The sequence below is a fragment of the Neovison vison genome, chromosome 3 (assembly GCF_020171115.1).
Source record: "Neovison vison isolate M4711 chromosome 3, ASM_NN_V1, whole genome shotgun sequence".
In the NCBI taxonomy this organism is placed as follows: domain Eukaryota; kingdom Metazoa; phylum Chordata; class Mammalia; order Carnivora; family Mustelidae; genus Neogale; species Neogale vison.
Window position 1 is genome coordinate 224256314 of NC_058093.1, and position 26726 is coordinate 224283039.

A 26726-nucleotide genomic window follows, 5' to 3' on the forward strand; every position below is an offset into this window, starting at 1 on the left:
GGGAACATAGGAAAGGCTTCATCCAAGCATGGGGCTTCTTACATAACAATGCAGAATACAGAGAGAGCATGTTGTAGCAAATTGGTCAGTTATGAAAGAATACCAGTTGATTTTTTTTTTTACTAACAAAAAGATTCTTTTATTACTATAATACACAGCAGATACAAAAGGTACCTTTAGCAAATACAGAAATCAGCGGTTATGGCATAAACTACTTGTGTAACTTAGGTTTTTGCCAAGAGAAGCCGCTCTGTAAATAACTTAAAGCTAGAAAGGTGATGTTGCGGCTGCTACTTAATGCCTAATAATTTACAAAACGAGGACGTCAGCTTTACATCCGGCTCAGAGACCTTACACGGACACCCCGGCCTCTGACCCACCATCTGCTTCCAGCTGAACATTCTGTGCCCTGCATCTCTTTAGCGGCAGGTTTCAAAGAGGAAGCGGAGGCAGGAAAGCAGTTAACCGAGAGCTACAGCTTCACGGTTCGATGTAAGGTCATGTCACTGGGTGTTTGTTCCCCGGATTTGGGCAAAACAGCTCTGCTCATGGCAACATCCCAGCCAGGGCCTGCGACGGAATTGGGAAGGATGCTTCACATGGCTCCTCTCTCCGGGTGTCCATGGCCCATAGAACATTCCACAGTACCTTCAGTCAGTCATTAAGTTGTGAGTGCTTGGGGTATGCGCTGGGCCTGGCGGAACAGTGATGCCCTGGGCCCCAGCGCCCTTAGTGGACACCTGGGCCTGGGCTGGCAGCACTTACCAGCCTGCACCCCCACTGGAGGAAGGCCAGGTCTCGGCCTTGCCTCGGGGGACCTTTCAGAAAACTCCGATTCCAAATCTTAACTCTGAAGAGTCCATTTGAATTTTGTTTTGTTTTTAAATAAAAAGCCTAGCTAAAACATAGCTACTGCCGTGTCCTCGCTCTCCCTGTGGTGCTGGGCTGTATCCAGGAGCCTTCTCCAAAGAGGGACGGGAATGCTCAGTAGAGTCTTTGTGTTGGGCTGTTGGGAGCCAGTAAATGTATAGAGTATGGACCTATAACAAAACGACAATACTAGATGATCAGCAGCAAGGATAAATTTTTTTACAAATTGATAACTTTCTTTTCTTCTGTGGAAAGGGCTGGGGTTTGGATGCTCACTGAGCATTAAGCCTTCCCTCTGCTAAACAAGGAAGCCCGACTGTAGCCCTGTGGTCCGTGCCCTTCCCACCCCAGCTCCCGAACCCAGGCAAGGACTGTCCTCTAACATGGCCCCCAGTGGCACCTGCAAACCTCGGGAACGCTGCAGGGGTAACAGAATTCAGGATAACTGTCCATCTGGCCGGTGCGGGGAGGCTTCGTGTAAAAACAGGCTTTGTCCAGAAGGGTTGGCACAGATACTGCTCTCTGCCTACTGTTCACAGTCTGATGACAGACCCTCATCACGTCCCCCAGCCAGCGTGCTCACAGCAGAAGCGAGCAGCAAGCAGCTCAGAGCTGATGGGCCAGATTTGGCAGGTGCACTTTGATGACATAGAAAGAATCCAAAGATTAGAAAAGACCCACAAAAAGAGAAGGCGGGTGTTCTTCAGGCATCTTTTAGCTGTCCTGTTGCTCTCTGTGGAGAAACTTGGAAGGAGCAGAGCTTTTCAAAAGTTGTTCCAAGGACTCTCAGACAAGGTGTATTTTCCAGAATGGACGTGCTACAAAAGCAATCGAAAGGGAAAGGCACTTTTTCTTCTAAATTGTTGCCTTTAATAATTTAACCTTTTATGGGCCTGCTTATTAAAAATAAAAGATCTATGCTGAAACCGACTGGAGGATTAGGCAAAGTTACCTCCCCTCTGAGAACACCTAACATAGCCGAATATAAAAAAGGTGGCTTCCGGAACCAGGTTTCATTTAATTACCTGTATCAGATGAGTAAAAAGACGTAGACAGAGTGAATGCTGTCGGAGCACAGCGAGGACACCACCCACTGCACACTTGCAAAGCTGTTCAGGGGGCCAGATTTGGTTTGAACTGGGGCCAGCGGCTCCTTTATGGAGCCTGCTCTGAGAACACCCAGAAGGCGGAGGGCTCTGGCAGGGGCCGTCTGCGCACACACACACAGTCAGATCTTGCCTGGTTCCTGGCCGGCGTGGACAATGCCATCGGCTCTGAGGCAGGGCAGTCATTCTTCTGCCCTGTACTCCCGGCCCTGGTGCTGCATCTTGGAAAGAACGCGCTCGTAGAACAGCAGGTAGGCGCTGGAGGACAGGACCTCCTGCAGGCTGGCCTTGCGGACCGTGTCGTCAGAGATCCACAGCCACTGGTTGCTGGTTGAAAGAGGGTTCTTGGCTGATGGCGGGGACCGTCGGTAAGTCACAAAGTGTCCCGAGTGCATGTCTCCGTGGTGGACCACAACTGCCATCAGCCGGAAGAGGTATGTGGAGGAGCTGAATGGGAGGAACACAGGCAAGCCGTTTACAGACACACACAAAAAAGGGTCATGGGCAAAACCGAAAAGTGAAAGAATCCTAGATGTTCAGTGATGGGGGACTGATTCAAGGGTACCTTTGTACAAGTGAATACTACACAACCCTTAAAATGCAGACGGGGGCTTCCTGGCATGGGGAAGACGCCCATCCCGTGAGTGGACGTCCATTAATGTGGCAGGTATACACAGAAGGCCTTAAAGGTTTGACTGCTGTCTCGGAGGTATCCCAAGAAATCTGAAATTCCCTCCTTTGTACTTTATACAAGCATTCCCACATGTATACACAGAACATACATATTTAAATTCTACGTACTTCAAGAATTCTAATTTTTAAAGTGCTTTCCATTTGGGACAAAAATAAACAGGAATGTGTAATAGTGAGATTACACCTTAAAATGAAAGAACAAATGTCTATGTTGTCATCCGTTTCTGTGCAAAGCTAATTCTGGAAACCGAGAGAACCAGCAGCTACGAGAAATGAAGACTGTGCCTCCCCAGAGCAGCTCACCTGTAGTCAGGAACCACCGGGAGCGGGAAGGGCATCTGGGCTGGCAGGGGAGGCAATAAAGATGGGGAGCAGGCGCCATTCATAAAAATTTGTGGTTTTGGGCCCGCAGGCTGATTCAGAACTGCAAGAGAAAAAGGCTCCAGGTGATGACAGCAGCAGTAGCTGTGGGAGAACACAACACAGCCTCCACTACCTTGAGTTTAACTCCCCGACAATGCTGCAAAGAAAAAAACAAGCAGTTCATCTTGTGTTAGGTTGATTCCTACCTTTTTGTGTTTTTGTTTTGTTTTGTTTAGATTTTATTTATTTGAGAGAGCAAAGTGAGCAGGGGAAAGGGGAGGGGGAGAACTGTAGTTCCCACTGAGCGAGAGGCCCGACTCGATCCCAAGACCCTTGAAATCATGACCTGAGCCAGAGGCAGACGCTTAACGGCCTGAGCCACCCAGGCACCCCTACCTTTCTGTCATTGACATTCTTAATCCAGGGTAGGAAAAGTGGGTCTAGCTTCTGGTCTGCTGCTTACTTTGACAGCTTTGTGAATCTTGAAGCTCCCTGTCCGTTTGCTAAAGATCCGCCAGTTAGGCTGTAGCTAATTTACTGGCATTTCAACCTAAACCAAGGTTTCTCAACCTTGACACTGCTGACACATTGGCTGAATAACTCTTGCTTGTGGGGGCTATCCTGCACATCAGAGGATGTTTCCGGCATCCCTGGCCTCTACCCACCAGATGCCAGTAACACCCGTCTCTCGGTTGTGACAACCAAAAATGCCACTGGCCACTGCCCCATGTCTCCTGGGCAACAGAACTCCCTGGTTAGAACCACTACCTAAACATTCTCTATTCTTTAATTTCCAGCTTCTGAAGAATACCAACATATAACCATGTTGATAAATGTTGATGGGTGTAGATAAAATAGTGAAGGAGATCTTGACCTCTCTTTTCCTGTGTCACACTCAAGGGCCTGTAAGTACCCAGCAGGCCCCGTCGGCCGTACAGTAGCCACGGCCAGCATGCTGTGGCAATGAGCAGACCCGGAGCCCCGGCTGGGAGAGGAGGGATCAAGGGTGAGCCAGGCCTGGATTTAAAACGGCGGCCGGGGCACCTGGGTGGTTCAGTTGTTAAGTGTCTGCCTTCGGCTCAGGTCATGATCCCAGGGGCCTGGGATTGAGTCCTGCACTGGGCTCCCTACTTGTTGGGAAGTCTGCTTTTCCCTCTCCCACTCACCCTGCTTGTGTTCCCTCTCTCGCCGTCTCTCTCTGTCAAATAAATAAATAAAATATTTAAAAAAATAAAATACAATAGCAGCCAAAGACTGAGCCCTCTTCCCACTGCAGCAACTCTGATGTTCGTTTACAGAGCCGCTGAAAAAAGGTAAAACAGTCTTCCTGTGAATGGCGTCCTGCCAGGCCGCACAACTTGTGGAGGCAAGAAATTAAACGCAGTGAGGGGCTACTGAGTTAGGAGCATCTGGGCTGTGGGGAAGCCAGGCCTCTGACTGGACTGGAAGCAGGTGCGGGTGGGGAGTCTGGGCTCGGGGCCCTTAGAGTGGGTGGGTTTTCCTCATCTACGTAATTCTAAAGAACTCAAGGAGCCAGAAAAGATAGCTTTTAAAAACTGCCCAGTGCTGCCTTCTGGTGCCCATCCTCCCAGGGGACTGATGTTTGTCCTTACACCAGTCCTTTCAGCTCCCGGGGCCTCGATCTTCCCCTCAGCAAAACGAGGGCAGTTAAGAGTGACCTGCTCCCTGGGGGCCGAGTCTCCCTGGGGGCCCGACTCGGTGATTAGTCTCCAGTGAGGAGGGAAGTAGAGGGAGATCAGTAAGGAGCTCAGTAATGAAGGTGTGATCTTTAGCCAGAGCTCTTCCTCCCCACATGTGCATAAAGGACAAGACCCTGCCTGGCCAGCTGGGCTCGATGGACTGCTAGGGGCCAATTATCATTCAGTCAAAAGGTCAGAAAACCATCTTAAGCTTTTATTCCCACATTTTGTCAACTATGATATCGTTTTTAAAACCGTACACCTTTTTACTATGTACATTTAACCTCTTTTTAGGACTCTTCCCTCCTGTACCCCCAGTCCTGCTGTTCTAAGGAATTCAAGCAACCACTGGACTAGCTCCCCTCATGGCATAAGGGCCCCAGAAGGTGGTGACGCCAGATTCCTCTTCCCTGTGCCGGAAGTTCTGAGCGGTGGTTCCTTGGGCACACACCTGGGGCAGGGGCGACCGGCCCGTCCTGCAGGTCCTGGGCAGGCCCCGCGGCCTCACTGGGCTTGGGGCTCGGCTGCCCGGGTTTGTGCCCAAGGAGGTGATACTTGTAGATGTCCATCATCAGGAACTCGTTGAACTGCACGTGCTCTTGCCGCTTTAGGGGCGTGCCATGGCTGGACCAGCTCAGCCGCTGCAGGTGGATGCACAGACACTGGGGGAGCTGCAGGGGGACAGAAAGCGGAGGGGGCCGCGTGTTGGAGGTGGGACACGGTGGGGGGGTCCCTGAGGGCAGAGCCGACAAGGTGTGTGGGGTGGGCTCACCTTGCCTAGTTTCAGTTGTTTAACAAAGGTGGTCCTCTGGTGCTCCACCTTCTCCCCATTCAACGTGCCTTTGGCTTCAATCTGAAATAAGAGAAAGATGGCTCTGCAGAATTCCTTGGAACGAAACGTCTGTGGAGGGCTGCAGCCAGGTCCATGTTAGGTCTGTATTTAGTTGGCACCTGACTTTGGCCTGCGAAAGGAGCTCGGCTGCCCAGTTCATTGTGAGATGCTCTCACTGTTTTACCGTTAAGTAACAGTGACAGTGGGAACAAGAGAAAGGACGGCATGACAAGGAACTCTGCTGCGGCGCGTGATCTCTTTTGTTCTGTGGCTTCAGAAATTCTGGTCCCCATGGCTCCTCTTCTTCAGAGGATGACATGCGGACACTCAGGGGAGTCAAGCCCGTGAGAACTGGCAGGTGAGTGCTCCCATCTCAGAGCACCACACTCACAGTTTCTCTTTAAACATTCTGCAGATGGGGGCGCCTGGATGGCTCAGTGGGTTAAGCCTCTGCCTTTGACTCAGGTCATGATCCCGGGGTCCTGGGATCAAGCCCCGCATGGGGCTCTCTGCTCAGCAGGGAGCCTGCTTCCTCCTCTCTCTCTGCCTGCCTCTCTGCCTACTTGTGATCTCTCTGTCAAATAAATAAATAAATCTTTAAAAAAAAATTTAAACATTCTGCAGATGAAGTAAACTCATCTGGTAAAGAGTTCTGGTCCACAGGCTACCAATTTCCCAGCCAAGTTACATAGCTGAGGCCGCAAAGCCCCCTTGGCTCTAGCTGGAAGAGCTCAGGCCAGTGGAGAGCGGCAGCATGAGAGGTACTGCATCAGGACATCCGGGCCAGCTTGGGGGAGACACCAGGCGTTAGAGGCATACCTGCGTACAATTGTCACATACGACGTCCCGCACTGATTCGGAGGAGATAAAGTGGTGAAGGCAGTGGTCCAGGGTCAGTGGATGCCCCTTAAGCACCAGAAAACAAAATTCACGATTACCATTCAATTACAAGGTAACTATTAACAGAAGGCAATGTGATCCCAGAGCTTTATTTTTGCTTATATGGGCAATAAAGCTTGAAAGATACAACTGGATGTTCCCTGAGCATATGTGGAGCTCTCAAAGCTTCCTAGGCTTGCCGTCATGGGTGGATTCAAGGCTATGAGGACGTATATAACACTGCAGAAACATATAGACTCCCACAGCGTTTTAGAGATCTTTGAATTTGAGATTAATACGTGTGTGTGTGTGTGTGTGTGTGTGTGTTGAGAAAAAGCTGAAATTCCTGAAACTGGAGAAAAACCATTGACTCTCTTCTCCCTGCAGATTGGCCATGGTACCACACACGACAACCAAGACAGGTTCAGCCAACCATGTGCCTGAGTAACGCACAGGACATCGGCTACACAAAGTGCCCCAAAGCCCACTCAGATTTCAGTGTCTCCAAAACAGACCCCAAATAAACCATCGCTCAGTACATACCCACGTGGCAGCTGGGATACTCAGTGAAAGGCTGTCGAAGGTATCAAATCGAACAGGACTCTGAAACAAACATTGCAGAAAATCCAGAAAGGACGCACGTTCAAACCAGAGCTTTAGAGATGGGAAGACACATGCCTATGAAACAGTTTAGTATTTTGACGCCCAACGCTGACATAATGAAACACAGTGTACTTACCTAGAAGCAAATTCTATTTCAAACAACCCTGTCAATGTAAGTGGTACAGTAACACCGAAGGCCAGTTTATAAGATCACGGTAAGAGAACATCCCTGACCAGTAATGTAGGGATTTTATCCTCAGGAAATAACCATGGACAAAACTGTAAGGATGTTCATCCCAGCATTATTTATAGCAGCAAAATATGAATAGTTGAAATTTCTAGGGAATGATTAAATGAATTACATCATATCCACAGAAGAGCACGCTCTGTTCCAAATAGCACAGTAGGAGTGTGTGAGTGTACAGAAAGACACACCTATTATGTTATTAACTGCAAAAAATCCAGATGATAAAACAGGGTAAAAATTGCTGCTTTTGGTGATGGCAAAGTAGCTTAGCTAGACTAGCTGTCCTTGAGATAATGCATAGAAATTCTGGACCAAAACAAAACACAAGCATTCGGATGACTGGAGAGCTACTGCCAAGTCCTGGGAAAACAGGAACTTTACAGAGAGATTTGCACTGTGTGACTTTTTGCTTGAGGGAACTCCCCAGCCTATGCTGTTTAGTATCAGGTGGCAGAAAGCTGCATTCTCACAGGATGGAGGTCTCAGAAGACAGAGCCCAGGCTGGTACAGAGGCTGGGGGAAATCCCAGAAAGAGGGCAGCCACAGAGAGGATGAGACCCCAGATCAATGTACAAACCCTGCCCAGTTCCAAGACACGGACATGCAAGTGTGCACACCCACACAGGGAAACCCCCGGAGCCTAGCCAAAAAGCTAAAGCGAGAAGCTGAAAAAATTGCCCCGAGATTTTGCTGCCCTACGTGGGGAAAACAGTTTAGCTTTGAGCTCAGCCCAGTCAACTGCACATCGGAACAGAATTCATTATTTTTCAGAGAAACATAACGGAATCCAAGTCTCTACTACAATGTTAAATATGCAAAAAAAAATTACTAGACATACAGTGCGAAAAGGAAAATATGACCCATGATGAAGGATCCCATGGATGACCTGGATACTGAAATTAACATGAGGGCCTTAAAAGAGAATTGTGACAAGTAAGCTCAAAGACACAAAGGAAGAGTTATTTAGTCCTGGTGGAGGACAAATGGAGAGTCTTAGATAAATGGAAACAGATAAATGGAAACTATAAAGAACCAAATGCACCTTAAACAACTAAGAAAAATAACTGAAAAGAATAGTTCCCTGAGGGGCACCTGGGTGGCTCAGTGGGTTAAGCCTCTGCCTTCAGTTCGGGTCATGATCTCTGGGTCCTGGGATCGAGCCCCGCATCGGGCTCCCTGCTCAGTGGGGAGTTTGCTTCTCCCTTTCTCTCTGCCTTTCTGGTGCTTGCTCTCATGTTCCCTCTCTCATAAATCAGTAAAATCTTGAAAGAAAGAAAGGAAGGAAGGAAGAAATGTTTGCTGGACAAGCAAAGTGAAGACAGAGCAGAGGCTATGAACTTGAAGATAAGTCCACAGACTTACCCAATTTGAAGGATGTGCAGGAAAGACGTTGAAGATAAATGAACCAAGCCTCAGTGAGTTGTGGAACAATACCAAGTGGACCAATGAGGAGAGAATGGGGTACACATAACGTTTTGGGAAAAAATAATGGCCCCCAAAATGTGCAAATTTGGTGAAAACCATAAAAGGTACAGAATTATGAGATTCAGCAAATTCCAAACAAATACAAAGAAAATGATACCTAGGCACAGGGCGGACAAACTGCCGAAGCTCAAAAGTATTGAGAAAATCTTACAAGCTGGCAGAGAGAGAAAACCGAGATGTCACGTAAAGGAGGACGATGTGAATGATGCTGGGTATGCGTCCAAAAAGCTGGAGGCCAAAAGGCAAGAGAACAGCGCTTTCAAGTGACGAGCTGGAAGAAAGCAAGGCAGGCATGCGGGCGCCCCTGCCGAAGTCACCGCCGACTTACCGTTTCACCATGCAGGGAGACGAAGGGGAAGATCTAGGTGGAGGATAGTGCAGGCCAAAGTTGGATCAAAAGTAAGAAAACAGAAAGAGATATCCTATAAAAACCCTAGTTAGGGGCGCCTAACTCTTGATTTCATTTCAGGTCATGACCTCGGGATTGTGAGATTGAGCCCTGCCTCAGGCACCACGCTCAGCAGAGTCTGCTGGACAGACTGTCTGTGCCTCTCCATCTGCCCACTCCCACCCCCCGGCTCTCTCTCAAATAAATAAATTAATTAAATTACAAAAAAAAAAAGAAAGGGAAGAAAGAAACACTACTTAGATGGAAATTAATCAGACAAGATAGACTCCAGGACAAAGATAAAATATTTAGCAGAGAGAAAAAGAAACATTTTATCAAGACAGTGAGAGTCAACTCATCATTAGTAAATGTCTATGTACCTAACAACAAAGTCTTATATGAAATTCTGCAAAAATAAAACTAAAAAAAGAAAAAGAAATGGGTAATTCTAGCAGATTTAAGGAAGATTTAATTTAAGGAAGAAATAATACCAATCTTAACCAAAGTCTTTCAGAAATGGGGGAAGGAACACTTCCCCACTCACGTTATGAGGGCAGTATGATCCCCGTAACAAAACCTGACAAGACATTACGAGAAAACTGTAAGACTGATAGTCCTCAGAGACACAGACACAAAGTACATCACAGTAAAGTGTTCATTCCAGAAACACAAAGCTAGTTTAACCTTAGAAAAAACAATCACTGCAATTCACCATGTTAATGGAATGAAAGAAAATCATGATGCTGAGTGAAAGAAGCTAGTCAAGAACCAAGTATTGTATGATTGCATGCATACGAAATATCCAGAATACGCAACTACAGGGACCGAAAGTGGGTTGTAGTCGCCTAAGGCTAGAAGAGTGGGGGAAATGGAGAGTAACTGCTAATGGGTACAGGGGATTCTTTTGCCGGGAGGTAGGGAGGCTGAAAATATCCTGAAATTGATTGAGATGATAGTTACACAATTCTCTATTTTTGTATTTATGTTGGAAACTTTCCTAATAAAAAGTTACATTAAAATGTCAAAATTAGGGCACCTGAGTGGCTCAGTTGGTTGGGCCACTGCCTTTGGCTCAGGTCAGGAGCCCAGAGTCCCAGGATTGAGTCCCGCATCAGGCTCCCAGCTCCCTGACCTTCCCCCTCTCATGCTCTCTCTCTCTCTCTCTCTCTAGAAAATAATAAATAAATAAAATCTTAAAAAAAAAAAAAAAAAAAAGAAAGGTCAAAAAACCAAACCAAACCAAACCCAAACCCAAACCCCACCGAACAACAGAATCTGTTGTCTACTGTCAGTGTAGACCCAACCTCAAGACTCAGGTCTGCCGCTCTCAGTGCAGAAGATGCCAAGGAGGGTCAAAGGACATGCGGGCACTGAGTAAAGGGAGGCGGTCTAACCATGAGGTAAGCAGAGCCAGGAGACCACAAACGCCGTCTACCAACATCAGTCCACACTCTACAGATGCTTCCCAAGTCTCGAGTTGAAAGAAAACCTCTCCAGAAAACAGCAAGCACTGGTACTGTATATTTACCTGATGTTCACAGTGTTTGCAGACCATGTTGCTTGTCAGCCTTCCATGGAAAGGATGCTGAGATTTCCAGTGATTGGACGTGGGGTGAGGTGAGCCTGGAACACAGAACGTGTCTTGCTGTGTGCCACCTTGGCACCAACCTCAAAACTCACCCGCCTTTTTAGTATTTGGTAGCAACTCCCTCTTTGAAATAAATGTTCCTGAAAAGTAAACTGAAAGAGCTTTCCTTATGGACTTCCATCAAAAAGACAACCCATCCCACTCACAGGAAAATTTATGCAAGTCCTTTGATGTGGTTTCTATATAATGGGTATAGCCCATTTAAAAAAGGGATTTGCACTATATGTTAGCTAACTTGAATTTAAATAAAGACTTGAAAGGAAACAAAAGTAAATTTAAAAAAGGAACTGGTATTGAATAATGTATTTATTAGATATTTAAGATGTTTAGATGTCCAAGGAAGGATGTTTAGATGTCCAAGGAAGGACACCATGAGAGAATATTCCAGAAAGTGAGATAAACTTCCGAAAATCATCAGAGTAAGCAAGTTCTGAAAAACTGGAATTTTTTTTTTTTTTTTTAATAAGATGGGAGTTGGAGTAATCAACAGTATGGTAGGCTAGTCAGAAACACACGCCCTACAGTCAGGCAGCCCTGGGCTCTGTCCTGGCTTTGCTTCTCATTAGTTTTATGACCCAGGAAGTCACTTCATCTCTGTGAACCTTGGTTCACTGGAAATGGGGACAATTATTAACTCATTATCCCCACGATCAACTTCACACCACTGCTGTGAGGCTTAAATGAGACGCTATAGGGCGCAGCACAGAGTTTGGGCCTGAAAAGATAGTCACTGTTATTACTAGTGATGCATAACGGAATTCACATGTCTTTTTCTTTTTTCCCCCTTAAGTTTAGGTCTTAAGAAAAAAACAATCTCCTCCTAACGAGGACTGTGATCACCTGCTAAGGACATGGCAGTTTCAGCTTAAGGAGCTCCTCATGAGATCAGTTCAAGAAGGTAAAAGGAAACCCTTGTTGGAAGTAGAAATAAGTCCATTGCTTTTTTTTCCAGGCGGGAAATAGCAAGGTGTGAGGAACAATTCAAGATGGCCCAAGGGAACAAGGTAGAGCTGTCTGTAAAACCCAAACTCCTCTGCAAGTACACACAGTTCCAGCTGGACTGGATGTCCCCAGAAAAAAGTTGTTGTTTCAAACAAGCAAATCACTGTCACATCTCAAAAATACCCATCTTACATGTTCTGGTTCAAGGGGAATGATTACCTCTTGTGCGGCAGGTTATTTGTTTAGGAGTTATTTCTGGCTGCTGCTATAGGGGAAAAAAGAAAAAAAGCAGACTGAAAATCCAGCTGCGATCCCTTTTATTCCCCCTCACCCTGCTCCTAAGGCTTATGAGTTTCCCTGCTGGTTGCACCACTTAAACCCAGTTTTTAACTAGAGATCCTAATAGAAGCCCTAATGAGTCTCTCTGGCTGGTAACCATACCCAATCTTTCATTAAATGGAAAACACATTTCCTGTCTCTGGAACATTCCTCCCTACTCCTTTATTAGTTAACTTTTATCAACTCCCTAATATTTATCATGTTCCAGGGAAATGAGGATTCATTTAGCATTCCTGTGGCTCCTTGTTCCCTGTTAAATAGAGGGAAAAATACCTTTTCTTCTCCAAACCAAGACAAATTGCAGTAATGAAATCATTTTAAAGAGCCCTGACACCCCTAACCAAAGTCACCAACTGCAAAGGTTGCAGCTGAAGACAATCCCCCAGCCCCACGCCCACTCTTGATTTTTTACTGAGACTTACTTCCGAGTTTAGAGTCGTACAAGGACTCTACTCGCGTTCCCTATCCATCCCCGTGAAACAGGCACAAACCACAAACACGTCTTGGAACTACTATGGGCTTACCTCCAGGGAATGCACATCAAACAAATGGGTGACCCGGGGCTGCCGGTCCCGCTCGTCTTCCAGGGACGAGGTAATGACATGGAATAACTCGTGGGCATCCTGTCAAAGGGCAAAGCAGCTTCAGAGACGCCTGACGGGGCCCTGGGTGCACCACCAGGCAGAATCCTGCACCTAATAGGGCAGAATTGCTTTCCACCTTCTCAAGCTTCAGCCTATTAAGTGGAACTTTATATCCCAGACATTTTCACCCCCAGGGCCCTCAACTAAGGGGCCCAAGGGGAGAGAGGAGAGCGAGCTGGGGCTGGGGGGGCTGCCTTCACACCACCTGTCTCTGAGCCTGTTTCAGCTTTGTCAACATGGCCCTGACCTCCACTCCACTGGACTGCTTTACTGTGGTAAAGCACACATGCGACATCCAAGCTGCCCTCTGAGCCTGTTTTTAGGCACACAGCCCTGTGGGGTGAGGCACACTCACACTGTTGTGTGACCATCAGCATAACTCATCTAGCTTTCCCAACCGAAACTCTGTCCCCATATAATTCTGACCCCACCCCTCCCTGGAGGCCACCTCTGTGTCCAGCAGTTTGGCTCCTTGTGGGAACTTGCACAAGGAATCATAGTGTTTGTCCTTCCATGACTGACTGGCTCCACTGAGCTCGAAGTCTGTGAGGCTCACACACGGTGTAGACCGTGTCAGCATCTCCTTCCTTCGTGAAGTTGAGTAATATTCCTTTGTGTGTGTATATAAATACCTAAGCACATACAGGCATATATATTCTAATGCATGTGCGCATGTGCACACATGCACGCATGCGCGCACTCACACACACACACACCCCACATCTTGTGTATCCGTTCCTGCGCTGATAGACACGGGGCTGCTTCGACCTTCAGTGGTCGTGGATAGTACAGCTATGCATATGGGTGCGCGAGTATCCGCTGGAGTCCGGCTTCCAGTTCTTTGGGGCACACACCTGGACATGGAATTGTTCATCATATGGCAGAGGGCTGCTCTCCCCAAAAGCCAAAACCATCCCTGGCTCTTCAGGGATGGGCGGGTCTGTCCTCCCTGGAATTCTGGAGGCACTGAGAGCTGTGCTCCCCCTGCGGTCACCAGGGTGATCTTTTAAGAGGTAGATGCCTTTATTCTTCGGCTTTCAACGGTGAGCCAGCACACACGCTCCCATCTCAGGGCCTGCTCTTCCCGTCCCATCTTCACACAGTTGCCTCCTTCTCATCCTTCAAATTTCTGCTGAAAAGTCATGTCCTGAAGGAGACCCTCCTGCAAGGCCCCTCCCTGACACAAGCCCTCCCCTTCCACCTTCTGCCGGTGCAGCTGGTGGCGGGGGGGGGGGTCTTCCACCTCCAACACACACCCCAAATTTCAGAGGACTCTGTCTCCCCTGCCTCAACCCCAGTCTGAGCCAGGCCATCAGCAGCCCGGATGCCTGCCACGGCCTCCTGACTTTCCTGTCTGCTCCCTCTGCCCCACTACGGTCTCCCTGGTACAGCACATCCTGTTCAAACACAGACCAGGGCATAGCAGTCCCTGTTCCAGGCCGCCAGTGGCTCCCCACCACACACAGAATAGAAGCCCAACTCCGGCCCAGGGCACCCGGGGGCCCACACAATCTGCCCCTTGCCGCTGTCTGAGGCCCTCCCCGCAACTGCCCTCCCGCCCCTGGCCACAGCCACGCTGGCCCCCTTGCCCTTCCCCAAACGTGGTATCCTCTCACCCTTCGAGGTCCTGTCTGAAGCTCCTCACAGGCCTCCCTCATTTTCAGACTTCAGGTCTCAGCAAAAACCTCATGTCTCCAGAAGAGCCTTCGCTACCTAAGGGAGTCTCTGCACTGTTTCTCCCCCCACCTACCCCCAGCTCTAGGCCCCCCAGCTCACACTGGCACATCAGCACACTTTTCTTCTTGTTAGTGGATCTTGAAATGACCTCTTTACTATCCACAGTCCTCTGCTAGAATATGAACTCCCTGTGAGCAGGAGCTCGGCAAGTCCCATTCGCCACCACGACCCCAGGCCCTCAACAGGCCCTACCTGAGGCAGGCATTGCACAAACATCTGCCGCATGTATCCATGAATCCCCTCCCAGGCTAGGAACAGCAGTCAGCAAGAGAGTGATGGGAGGTTCAAAGATAAATGAGGCAAGGCCCTGGAGGGACTCACAACCCAGGGGTAGATGGGGCAGCCTGGCTAGTGATCTAGCAGCGGCGCTAAGCCTGAAGGTGGACTGGCTCTTCCAGGGAGGCTCGCAGACAAGGCATCTGAAGCAGGAGCAGGGGTTCACCAAAGAGAAGAATCCCAAGATAGGCTGGAGTCAGACCCAAACCCTATTCTATCCCTGTTGGCCACGGAACTACTTGGCCTTGAGACAAGGAATGTCTTGAAGCAGAGGGTAGCTTCGCTGTGCACTTCTGCACCAGAGTGGCCCAAATCCTGCCTCTGCCACTTCAACAGCTGTGTAACTCTGGGATTCTCTGAACCTTAGTGTTCTCCTCTGCAAGATGGGGACAGTAACAGTGAGTTCTTACAGGCGTGCCATGGGGATGAATGCAGAGAAGTCACACGAGTCCAGCACCTGGCCCGATATGTCCCCCACAGCTCTAGCTCCGAAAAGTGGGTGGGAGTGCGAGTCTGCCGCTGACTGACGAGATCGTGATGATGAAGATGCGCACAGGCCCCAGGCCAGGCAGGAGGAGGCCGATGGCCAGCCACGCCTGCCTCTTTCCAAGCACACCACAGCACTGAGTGGCTCGGTGATGACTGCAGGCTGAAGCTGCTGGAAACACTTCCCAAGAGGAATGGGGACATCGGCGGGTCCTTGACAGAAGAGCAGGACTTAGACAAGGGACCTGATGTCCTTGGGACTAAATCGCAGTCACTCACTCAGTTTAGGGAGAGGAAAACGAGGCTAAATCATGTCAGCTACCAGAGGTTACCAGAGGAGGATTTAGTAAGCATTTTCTAAATGAAAAAACATTTCAATAGACAAGGGATTCATCGAGACACACTGTAAGAGAGTTGAAACCATCAACACTGTGTTTAAAAAGGAACACCTGCTTGGCTTCAGCCTAGGATGGAAATAGAGGTAGTCTTTAAAAATAAGGGGAGCTGGAAAGGCTTCCCACTTCACTTTCCAGCATTTTTAAATGCTTTTCACTCCCAGCCCACCCTTTTGGGGGCCTAAAGGCCGTCTCCCATTTCTCAGGTCCGCTGTCTGGACAGCGGAGGCAGGAGCACCCAACACAGAGCTGGCCGAAGCCGACCCAGAATGTGGCCAGGGAGGACGGTAGACGACCTGTCCCTACAACTTCACCATCTCAGCGTCGGCCAGACTCACTGTCCAGACTAGCGCTCTGAGGACGACGACGGTGGCCAGGACCAAAAAGGGCAGTGAATCTGTAGTTGTGCAAAAATGGATCCGAGGGGCCGGAGGAAGGCCCTGGGGTTTCCCATGACACCTGCTCAAGGCCGGGGGCCACTTCAATTAATCTAGCCTCTAAAAACAGATTTTTTTTTTTAAATGAGGATGTGGTTCAAAAAAGGGTCTCACCTAAACTCTCTGCTTCTACGGTAAAGCCACCTGCTTGCTGCTCTCCAAAGGACCCAGGTAATCAAGTGCAAAGTCACTCAAGGACCAAACAGAGGCTCGCTCTTTGGCAACTGTTCAAACCCTATCCTGCTAACCTTCCACCCACTGGGAAAACAAAAACAAAACCAAAAACAGTGGTCTTTTTCCTCTGACCACGAGAACAGGAACAAAGTTCGTGATCTGGTCCCAGAATACTAAACTGCCAGAGAAATGTACACTCAGGCCAGGCAAGTGCAAGCTCATCACTGGCATTTATTCCTCATGCCACAGCATCAAGGCTGGTTTTCAGCCCTCATTGCCAGCACAGGCCCCAGCGCGTGAGTGGGCAGGACTTTGAATGGGGTGTTCACCTGTTCTTCAAAGGAAGAGATCTGCCATCTGTACATTCTTAAGACATCCAACAAGCAGCTTGCATCTAAGACCTCATCGTCAGTGACTTCTTGGCAGGACAGAGCTGGAAAGCAGAAAGGCAACTGTTAGATTCTCTGGCAAAACAACAAATCAGGAAATGTACCCTGCACAACATATCGAAGCTAATTAAGCATCTCACTGTAAAATTCACCTTGGAATTACAGCTCTTTCATTATTCCTCTCTGTAGCCTTACCCAAGGCTTAGAAGGCTGTTAGGCACTGAATGTTTCCTGAGTGAATGTGATTTTTTCATGAGCCTGTAGCATTTAAATGAAGAAACCGGCTTCAGCTTTTTTAATTACTGCCTCGATATAAACTGTTACAAGATTTCTCCTGAATGAAATGGTTTTAACTCACAACTCTGAGGGCAGAAGGGCCCTTAAACATTTCATCTAGTCCAAGCCACACTCAGTGCTTGACTCGCCTCTATTGGACTCTCTCTGAGGCCACAGGGCCTTCGCTTATGTCCGTCTGCCCTGGAGTTTCTGATTATCACCGTAAAGCACCAAGCCATATGTGGCAGCCTGAAGGGGACTGCTGTAGGGTTTACTTTTCTTTCTTTCATGTAGGCTCCAGGGCCAGTGTAGAGCCCAACACGGGGCTTGAACTCATGACCGTGAGATCAAGACCTGAGCTGAGATCAAGAACCAGACACTCAACCGACTGAGCCAATCAGGTGCCCCTGAGTTTACTTTTCAGTCATAAATAGGAATCAAGCCTAATGAACAAAAACACAAGTGTGATGGGCTTATGAGTTTACATTATAGTTACAGCTAGGTCAAGGATTGGCAAACGTTGTCAAAGGTCAGACAAAAGACATTTTTGGCTTTGCGGGCTCTGCAGCAGCTACTCAACTCTGCTATCATAGCATCCCGGCAGCCATAAAGAGCAAGTAAATGGGCACGAATGTTTCAATAAAACTTTACTGACGAAAGCACGCAGTGGGGCAGACATGGTCGGCACACCATAGTTTGCTGATTTCCTGATCTTGCTGGCCCCCACCACAGTATATTTCACTGGACCACGACTGCTAGAATATGGAAGATAAAAATACTGGGGCCAGGGGTGCCTGGGTGCCTGGGTGGCTCGGTGGGTTAGGGCCTCTGCCTTTGGCTCGGGTCGTGATCCCAGGGTCCTGGGATCGAGCCCAACATCGGGCTCTCTGCTCCGCGGGGAGACTGCTTTCCCCTCTCTCTCTGCCTGTTTGTGATCTCTGTCAAATAAATAAATAAAATCTTTTTAAAAAAAATACTGGGGCCTGCCACCTCAGGGCAGCTTCCCAAATGCAATTAACTCTGGGAAAACGAAGCTAGCCCATTTCTTCTCTTTGATCTGCAGTTGGTGAACTTGAGACATTCCTTCGACTACTTCAGCTCTGACTTGGGAGGTTCTGAGCAACCTCCATCCAGATCTGAATGTGGTGGTGCCTCTGGGTGGTAACATGGGGAGCAGCAGCAGCCCAGTAGCCAGTGCTAAGTCCTGAGTCCTGTCTTACCAGGGCAGATCTAGCCTGGTGTCAGACTTTTATCCTCCAGAACAAAGGGAGCCTTTTCAGAAGCCAACTGTACTTCCCTTTCTCCTCCTACACCCCTCAGTGTAGCCTGTCAGTTGGCTTTTTTCCTCCAAAGGAAAATTTTACTGTCCCCTTTAGCCTAATTTTGCCCAAAATGCTGTGGGACGATTTGGCAATATCTATGACTTTTCATATCCTACAATTCATATCCTAGTATCTCTCTCAGAATCTGTGCTAGGGAAACAAAGGCTTGTATGCACTATGGGCGCAAATAAGAACATTCACTGTAGCCCATTTATGACAACAAGGTGCCGGAGGCAAACAAATAGCTAAATAATAGTATCTTATGGATACTGTGCAACTGTGAAAGTGAACGAGGTTTGCAAATCACACGTATAAGGGACCGATATCCAGAACATATTAAGAGTGCCTGAGACATAACAATAAAAACACAGACAACCCAATTCAAAAATGGAGAAGGGACTGGAGTAGACATTTACAAAACAAAAACAAACACAAAAGACACAACTATACAAATGGCGAGAAACACAGGAGAACTCCTGCTCAACAATACTTCTCAGTAGGGAAATGCAGATCAAAACCACAATGAGATGATCACCTCACACCCAAGACTGCTACTGTCAAAAAGACAGACAATAACAAGTGTTGGCGAAGATGTGGAGGGTTAGAGCACTGCGTGCACTGTCGGGGGAAGGCAAAATGGTGCATCTGCCCTGGAAAACAGCACAAGTCCTCAAAAGAATTAAACAGAATTTCCACCTGATCTAGTAATTCCGCTTCTAGGTATAGACCCCAAAAGAATTAGGAGCAGGGACATCAGTAGAAATCTGTACAGCCATGCTCACAGAAGCATTATTCACAGTAGCCAGTGGGGGAAACCACACAAATGTCCCTTGACTTATGAATGGACAAACAAAATGCCACATGTACACACAATGGGGTATTATTCCTCTGAAGCCTTAAACAGGAATGGAATTCTGCCCCACACTACAGCGTGGATGAACCTCAAGGACATGATGCTGAGTGAAATAAGCCAGAAGCACGAGGACAAACACTGTAGGATTCCACCTCTGGGAGATACAGAATCAAACTCATAGAAGAATGTACAACTGTGGCTTCCAGGATCTGGGGATTGAGGAGAATGGGAAGTCACTGCTTAACAGACACAGTTTCAGGACGGGATGATGGAAAAGTTCTGGTGAAGAGAAGAGTGGGTTTGGTTACCCAACAATGCAAAGGTACTCAAAATGCTACCCAAACATGCACTTAAAAATGGTTAAGATGGTACCTGCTTTATGTTATGGATATTTTACCGTAATTTTTAAAAAGTGTCCAGTGGGAATGAGCTGGCAACCCACAGAAGATATAAGCCCGATAAATTCACAAAGAGAAATAAACAAATGAGGTAGGGCTATGTGTGCTAAAACAGACCCTCTTCCACCATGGATATTATGCTATTTGGTTATGAAAAAATATAAACAAAACAATATATAATTTCTACGGGTGCTTAGAAACATATTTAAGTGCACAGAAAATGGTCTGGAAGGATACATTTGTATTTTTCTTTGGAAAGAAATGAGGGGAACGGGAGCAGGGCAGTGATAAAGGGGAACTGTCACTTTATGTGTGATGCTTTAAATTTTTACCAGCAGAGTGTATTCAAGCGTTACTTGTGAAATTAAAAATTATCTCTAAAACCCAAAATAAACGACCCTGAAAAGCAGAGACAGGGAAGGGAGCCTAGATTCTAGGTGTAGCACGGCTCCAGTTCCCAGCCCTGGGCCACGCATGTGAAGAGGGAAGACCAGCAGTCATGCTGGGACAGGTACTCAATCTGTGTTGTACTGCCCACATTTCAGCTTTCCGCTCTGGAATGGTACTTGCTTACAACAGGGGAGCAGAAGAAATTACTTTCAAATTGCCTGTGATACAGAAGAGCAGAACTCGTTTTCCGTGTCAAGCTGCGATCACCTAGGAACACATCTCTGCAAAGCGACAGTGAACCGAGTGTTTTCTAAATCCAGTTTTTTTCCTGACTGTGAGAGGGATATATGCTTACTGTTGAGAGCTTTAGAAATACGGTTGTTATAAGAGACTCTTAATCTCACAAAACAAACCGAGGGTTGCTGGGGGGAGGGGGGTAGGGAGAGGGTGGTTGAGTTATGGACATTGAGGAGGGTATATGCTATGGTGAGTGCTGTGAAGTGTGTAAGCCTGATGGTTCACAGACCTGTACCCCTGGAGCTAATAATACATTATATGCTAATAAAAATTTTAAAAAATTTTAAAACAGAATAATAATAATTAAAAGAAAAAAAAGAAATACAGTTGTTTTGTTTTAAGGTTTCCAAACTGTCAGCTGCACAAGACCAAAACTGCCAAGGTGAACGTTTTGATGTTTTCCTGTCCAGCCTCTATCTGTGGAAATCTTTGCTTTGCTGAAGTCAAATACAACATATTTCAAACACCGCTCTTTTAAACTTAACATTATAGCCTATGCCTGTCCCACATTAAAAACATCAACAACAAAAAACACTTGGCAAAGATGATTCATAATGGCTACATAATATTCCAGGGACTGCTTAATCATTCTCATGTGGGACCCCCCCCCACGCTCTCCTCCCCTGCTTTCCTTTGTAACCACGTGTTGGGAAATCTTTGCACACATCCCAGCATTTCCCCAATTGTGTTCTGTTGAATGTCCTCAGGATGTGAAGAGATGTTATGGGAGGAAAAATTAGTTATACAGGCAAAAAGCTGGTTTAAAAATGAAGGTGGACGGGTGACCTCTTCAAACCCATGCCAAGCCTGTATAACAGTGACTCCCTTGGCTCAGGGCCCCTGGTCAGCCACTCTGGAGTTCGTGGGCTCTTACAACTCCATTACAGGCTAGTGTCAATCACGGTCAATGGAATTCCCAGGTCAGATGGTACTGGACACTGCAAGCTAGTACCGTGTCGTTCCAAGCTGCTCTCCATAAAGCTGGCCCTGTGTCGCCCTGCCACCAGCACATGTGAACATGTTGTCCAACAGCTGGGCAGGTCTGTAGAGTTTTCAGTCTTTGCCGACAGGCAGCACAATGGTAACTCCATTGTTAAGGTTATTTCTATATCTTTGATGACGGCCAAGTTGCATATCTGAGTGCCCGTTAGATACTCTTCCCATCTACCTAAATACAGTCTGTACTATCTCTTCTGTGAACTACCTTATCGCTTAGGCTAAGACACTTCTTTTTTCTAAACTTTAATAAGCCAGAGTACTTCTTATAACCAAAATGCTTAAGTGGCAGTGGATTTGTTCTCTTCCCTAAAAAGCTGTTAATACACTGACAATTTTCAAAAACAAATGGTTACATCTTTAAATTTTTTTTTTTTTAACAGCTGTTTGTATCTACTGCATCCACAGTGTTTTTTGGTTTTCTTTTTCCATGATGATCTGTGTCACACAGAAGCTATTAACCCTCTGCCTGCCCTCAGGGCTGCTGCTTTCAAAAGGCACACAAAACCCGTGAAGTTCCCGACTAGATACCTTTGAGGAGGTGCAACAGCGTTAAGGATAAATACTGGTGGGGGGGGGCCTCCTTCTGATCCCGGGTGTATTGGGTGGTAAACTCTTCCAGCCACTTGATGAAAGCGGGGCAGGCAGACAGGCCTTGCAGCAGGGAGTTCATGAAGCAGGTGTTCCCTAAGTTGACAAGGCCAGGCACCAGCCCTGAAAAACGTGAGGGAAAGAAGAGAAAAGCACATCACACTGGACCAACTCTTTCTCTCCCACTTGGGAGCCCGGGTTTTTGCACTGGAACCTGACACCAAAAATCCCAATCTCAGGAAGTCCTTATCCACAGACATCAAGGGGCCAGGCATTCTGTTTGTACCAAGGCCTGGTCCTAGTGCTGCTCCTTCAGAAGACTGTAAGCGACAGAAGGACAGGTCCCCTGTCATGGGTTACTTCTGACTGCCACCACAGTGTCTGGCACGGCTTGTACAAAACACTTTGTAACATCTCTCTCTCATTCTCTCTCTCCTTTGATAAGAAAGCAACATCAGAACAGAAGAAAACAATTGTTCTTTTGTTGCTCCCCAGGACAATGATTTTGTTCTTATAATCAGTGCGAAAGATATGACCAGAGAAATTCTGATCAGTCTTTCTGCGATGAGATCCACAAAATTTGACATACTTCCCTTTTCTGCTTAAATCTTTTCAAAAAACTTTTTATTACGAAGGTTCTCATAACTTTTTTTCAAAAAACTTTTTATTACGAAGGTTCTCTTTTACACATGCATAAAACGAGAGGCTATATAATCAACTCCAATCATAACCACCCCCCCGATTTAACAATGATCAACATTTTGCTATACCGATCCTTTTTTTTGTTTGCTTGTTGTAGCTGAATTTTAAGCAACATAAGTAGAGTAGCATTTACAAAAGGGGGCACATTTCAAAATAAGGAAATAGAATTTTGTATTAAAGACGGTAGCTGGGAACTCTTACTAGCTGACTAGCAGCTAGTCAGTGAAACCACAAACGTGTCACACAATCGGTCAGCTGTACTACTGAACAACACAGGCACCAGAGGAAGAACAGTTAGACAATTAAGCCACGTGAACTTTTTCATTACAGAGCATGTCTCAAACTCAAGATTTTGGAGGGGAAGGAACAGAAATCTTTGCACAATAGGGTCTAAAATAATGAGTCATTAAAAATAATTTCTGCTTAAAAGGAAGCAATGTCCAAAACTGGAGATACGAAAGAACAAAAAATGCCCTCCTCTTTTTGTACTGTTTTGGGATAGTAAGGGCTTGGGTCAAGTCTACGGACTATGATGCGATAACCTTATTCTTACCTTTTCTACGCTTCTTTCTTTCTGTAATAGGACCCCAAATCACATAGATGCCCGCAGCAAGGGCAGCAGCAATTCCACCTATAACACCCCAGTTCTTCATGACTTTATATCTAGAAAGGAAAATAAGTTTATCGTCTTCCCTCATCCCAAACGCAGCACGTGTAAATACAGATACAGGTACAAAGAAATAACATTTAATCAAAATAACCGACTGACCCACCAAACACCTAATGTTCAAGCTAAACATTATCATACAGTACAGGGTTATGTCTTGAAACTCAGCATGTTCAGACACTAGGATTTAAAGCCTAAGGCAGGTCACAGAAGCCCCATCTCACTCAGAGGGGGAGCTCAGGTTTTCCCCTTACTCTGCCTCCCACGCTGGCACCACATTGGCTATGTCAGGGCCTTTGCCTGGAATGCTCTCCCCGCTCCCTGGATCACTGCATGGTTCTCTCTCTCTCCCCTCCCCTGCACTTCTAACCAACAGTGAGAACCTGCACTGCTGGTCCCTTCTACCCAGTTCTGCATTTTCTTTTTATCACCTTCACTTATTAACTACAGTTATTGTCTGTGTCCCTCACTGGAGAGCAAAGTCCCTGTGGGCAGGGATCTTTGTCTGTTTTATATACCCCAAGTCTCTAGATCATGCCTGGCACCTAAGAGGTTCCTAATAGTATTTACTGGATGATTACACACTGGAGAAAACATATAGAAATGAATCTATCTTTTAGAAATAATCAGGGAGGGGAGCCTGGGTGGCTCAGATGGTTAAGCATCTGCCTTCGGCTCAGGTCATGATCCCAGGGTCCTGGGATCAAGTCCTGCATCGGGCTCCCTGCTCAGCGGGGAAGCTGCTTCTCCCTCTGCCTCTGCCTATCTCTCTGTCTCTCATAAATTAAAAAAAAACTTAAAGAAAAAAAGATTATTAAACAGGAAGGAGGCATACAATAGTATAAATGATCTTCTAAATCTTTACTAAATTAAAAATGTCTTAACTTGAGGCTTAAGCAATGAAGTTATTCTCCTACCACAAAGACACTTAAGCCATTTAAAAGTTTTTATAAAAAGTTATGTATTTCCAGCAAATAAGACAAACAACATGTGGGTGAATATCTATATATGCTATATATACTTGGACAGATGTGTTTGATATGTATATGTGTATGAAATATTCTTATTCCAATGTATGCAGATGAACACTGTTTGGAGCTCAGCTCAGTCAACATTAACTCAAGACAGAGTCACTAGTGATACCAGTAACTCTGTCTACAAGAACCAACATCTTCCTAATATCATAACTAATATGACACATAACTGATAACTGAATTCCAAATAAATCTTTGTTCTCTGGGACAAAGTCAAGAGAATGCACACAGAACTTGGTTAAGAAAGGGGAGTTGCAGGCACCTGGGTGACTCAGTCGTTAAGCGTCTGTCTTTGGCTCAGGTCATGATCCCAGGGACCTGGGATCAAGCCCCGCATCAGGCTCCCTGCTCAGTGGGGAGCCTGCTTCTCCCTCTACCACTCCCCCTGCTTGTGTTCCCTCTCTCACTGTCTCTCTCAAATACATAAATAAAATCTTTTAAAAAAAGAAGAAGAAGAAGAAAAAGAAAGGGGAGTTGCCTTAATCTGGTTCAATTAAGGCTCTGCTCTTCCTTAGGGCATCATTTTCCCTTCTCAGGCTCAGCTCTGTCACTTGTATGACCAAGAGACCTGCTTCACGGAGTTCTGACAATCAAACAAGCGCTAGGGCATACGAGGCAAAGATAAGGGCTTAGCAAACATTAGCTACTACAATTACTAAGTATTAACCATCTCAACTGCATTCGGCAAAGTTATTCTTGAATTTCTTAGTGCTGTATTGTGCTGACTTCCACACAACAGGTATATTAACAAAAGTGCCTGGAAAAGTTAAAAGAACCATTACTGAAATTCTAAAGCACTTTACAACTGCTTTAAATTTCTTAAGCAAACACTAATATTTAAGGATGCATACTCTATGCCAGGCACTGTGACAATCTTATCTCATCCTAAAAACAATCCCACAGAGGTAGGTTCTATTATCATCTTCATTTTCTTTCTTTTTTTTTTTTTTAAGATTTTTATTGACTTTAGAGAGAGCAAGAGCAGGGAAAAGGGAAGAAGGAGAGGGAGAAGCAAATTCCCCTGCTGAGCAAAGAGCCCGATGCTGGGCTCGATCCCAGGACCCTGAGATCATGACCTGGGCTGAAGCCAGATGCTTAACCGAATGAGCCACCCACGTGCCCCTATCATCTTAATTTTCATGTTGGAGATGCAGCCAACTTGGTCAAAGTGAGTGAGGCAGCATTGAACTGAATTCATGCCAAGTGTGTGCTTAAAACCACAAACCTCCTGAGGAAAACTGAAGGACAGAGAGTCCTAAGGTATGGGAGAGAGGACTTGCCCAGGTCCTCAGCAAGGTATGGACAAAAAACCCAGTGAAATTTGGTGACTCTGGAAACCCCCATCCCTCTGCAAAACGACAACACAGGAGAGCAATCGGGTCTAGGAGTAAAAAGATCTGTCTTTTCCCCCAGCTCTACTGTGAGGTCAGCTGTAGGCCACAGGCAAAACCGTCTCAAGGCCCGTTCCCCACCTACAGAATGGGGGCACTGGAAAGGACAGCCATTGAGGGCTCCCAGCCCTGGCATAATAAGCTCTTTAAACCTGCTCCAGTTCCAGAGGAAAGAAGCTAGGCTGAGCAACAGGTCTCAGTAATTTAGGGTCAGTAATGCGGATGTGGTGTTCAGCTCTCAAGACTGGAGCCCATGGGAGGATGAAAAAAAGAAGGGAAAGAGGGACCCTGACACGACCGGGGGCCCATACTATTTGGGTTCCTAGCAGGAATGGGAGACCTTAACAGAACTGGAAGCCTTTACAGGTTAAGGAGTCCTGATCTGTTCTGGGACCCTTGCAAGACAGAGATTCACAAATCAGACTGAAGACGCACATACAATAAGGGATCCCAGGCTTGACTGGGGGATGGAGGATGACAGGAATAGGGGTACTGACAAAATGGGGTAAGGGGTAGCAGACCTGGGTGGCTTTGCAGGGCTGTGAGAACCGGGGAGCTTGGCAAGACTGGGGAACGCTGGCGGCCCAGGGCGACAAGACTGGAAAGCCCAAAAGGACTGGGTGTACCCTGAAAGGATTAAGGGGTCCTGGAAGGCCTGCGCGGCGGCACTGAGAGGTCTGAGAGCCACTGGCAGAATTCGAGGCTTTGACAAGCCTGAGGGTGTCTGGAAGTTCTGGGGACAAGGACAGGACTGGAGGAGGATATGGCAGGTGGGGGGCAGGGCACTGAGAATTTGGGGCGCTAGCAGCACTGGGGAGGGCTGACAGAATTGGCTTTGCCGAAGAAATGGAGGGCCTGGAGGCTCATCCGCCGCCCCGCTTCGGGGCCTGGGCCTCCAACCGAGCCCGACGCAGAACCTCCGGAATGCTTGCTCCTGCTAGCGCCGTGAAAGGCCGCCGCAGGCCCAGGCTGGGGACCCTGGCCCCGGCCTCTCCGGCCGCCCCGCCCCCCAAGGCTCACCTGACGGCCGCCCCGGTCCGCAGGAAGCGCTGGATGGCCCGGTCCGCCGCGGTCATCGCCGCCTGAGCTCGGGTGCTCAGCATCGCGGCCGCGCGGGAGACCCGCCGCCGCCCCCGCCACTACCACCGCGCTGGACCGACGGCTCGGAAGGTTCCC

The 26726-nt window shown here is 47.2% G+C and overlaps 1 protein-coding gene across 2 annotated transcripts; it reads right to left on the reverse strand.

Annotated features, from left to right (window-relative positions):
• Positions 1-110: 110 nt before the first annotated feature.
• On the reverse strand, positions 111-26726 carry USP30 (ubiquitin specific peptidase 30). Of its 2 annotated transcripts, XR_006383946.1 has the most exons (14): positions 26571-26726; positions 23012-23121; positions 21697-21879; positions 16574-16677; positions 12620-12718; positions 11976-12021; positions 10695-10789; positions 6987-7046; positions 6384-6470; positions 5505-5585; positions 5184-5403; positions 2973-3093; positions 1896-2423; positions 111-1040 (listed from the first exon to the last, which is right to left on the reverse strand). XR_006383946.1 is itself a non-coding variant. In XM_044244096.1 (13 exons), the coding sequence occupies exons 1-13, from the start codon at positions 26651-26653 to the stop codon at positions 2159-2161; spliced, it is 1554 nt and encodes a 517-aa protein (XP_044100031.1). In that variant the 5' UTR covers positions 26654-26726; the 3' UTR covers positions 111-2158. The 2 variants fall into 2 exon arrangements, 1 of the variants encoding a protein (XP_044100031.1); XM_044244096.1 differs by having other exon boundaries at positions 111-2423.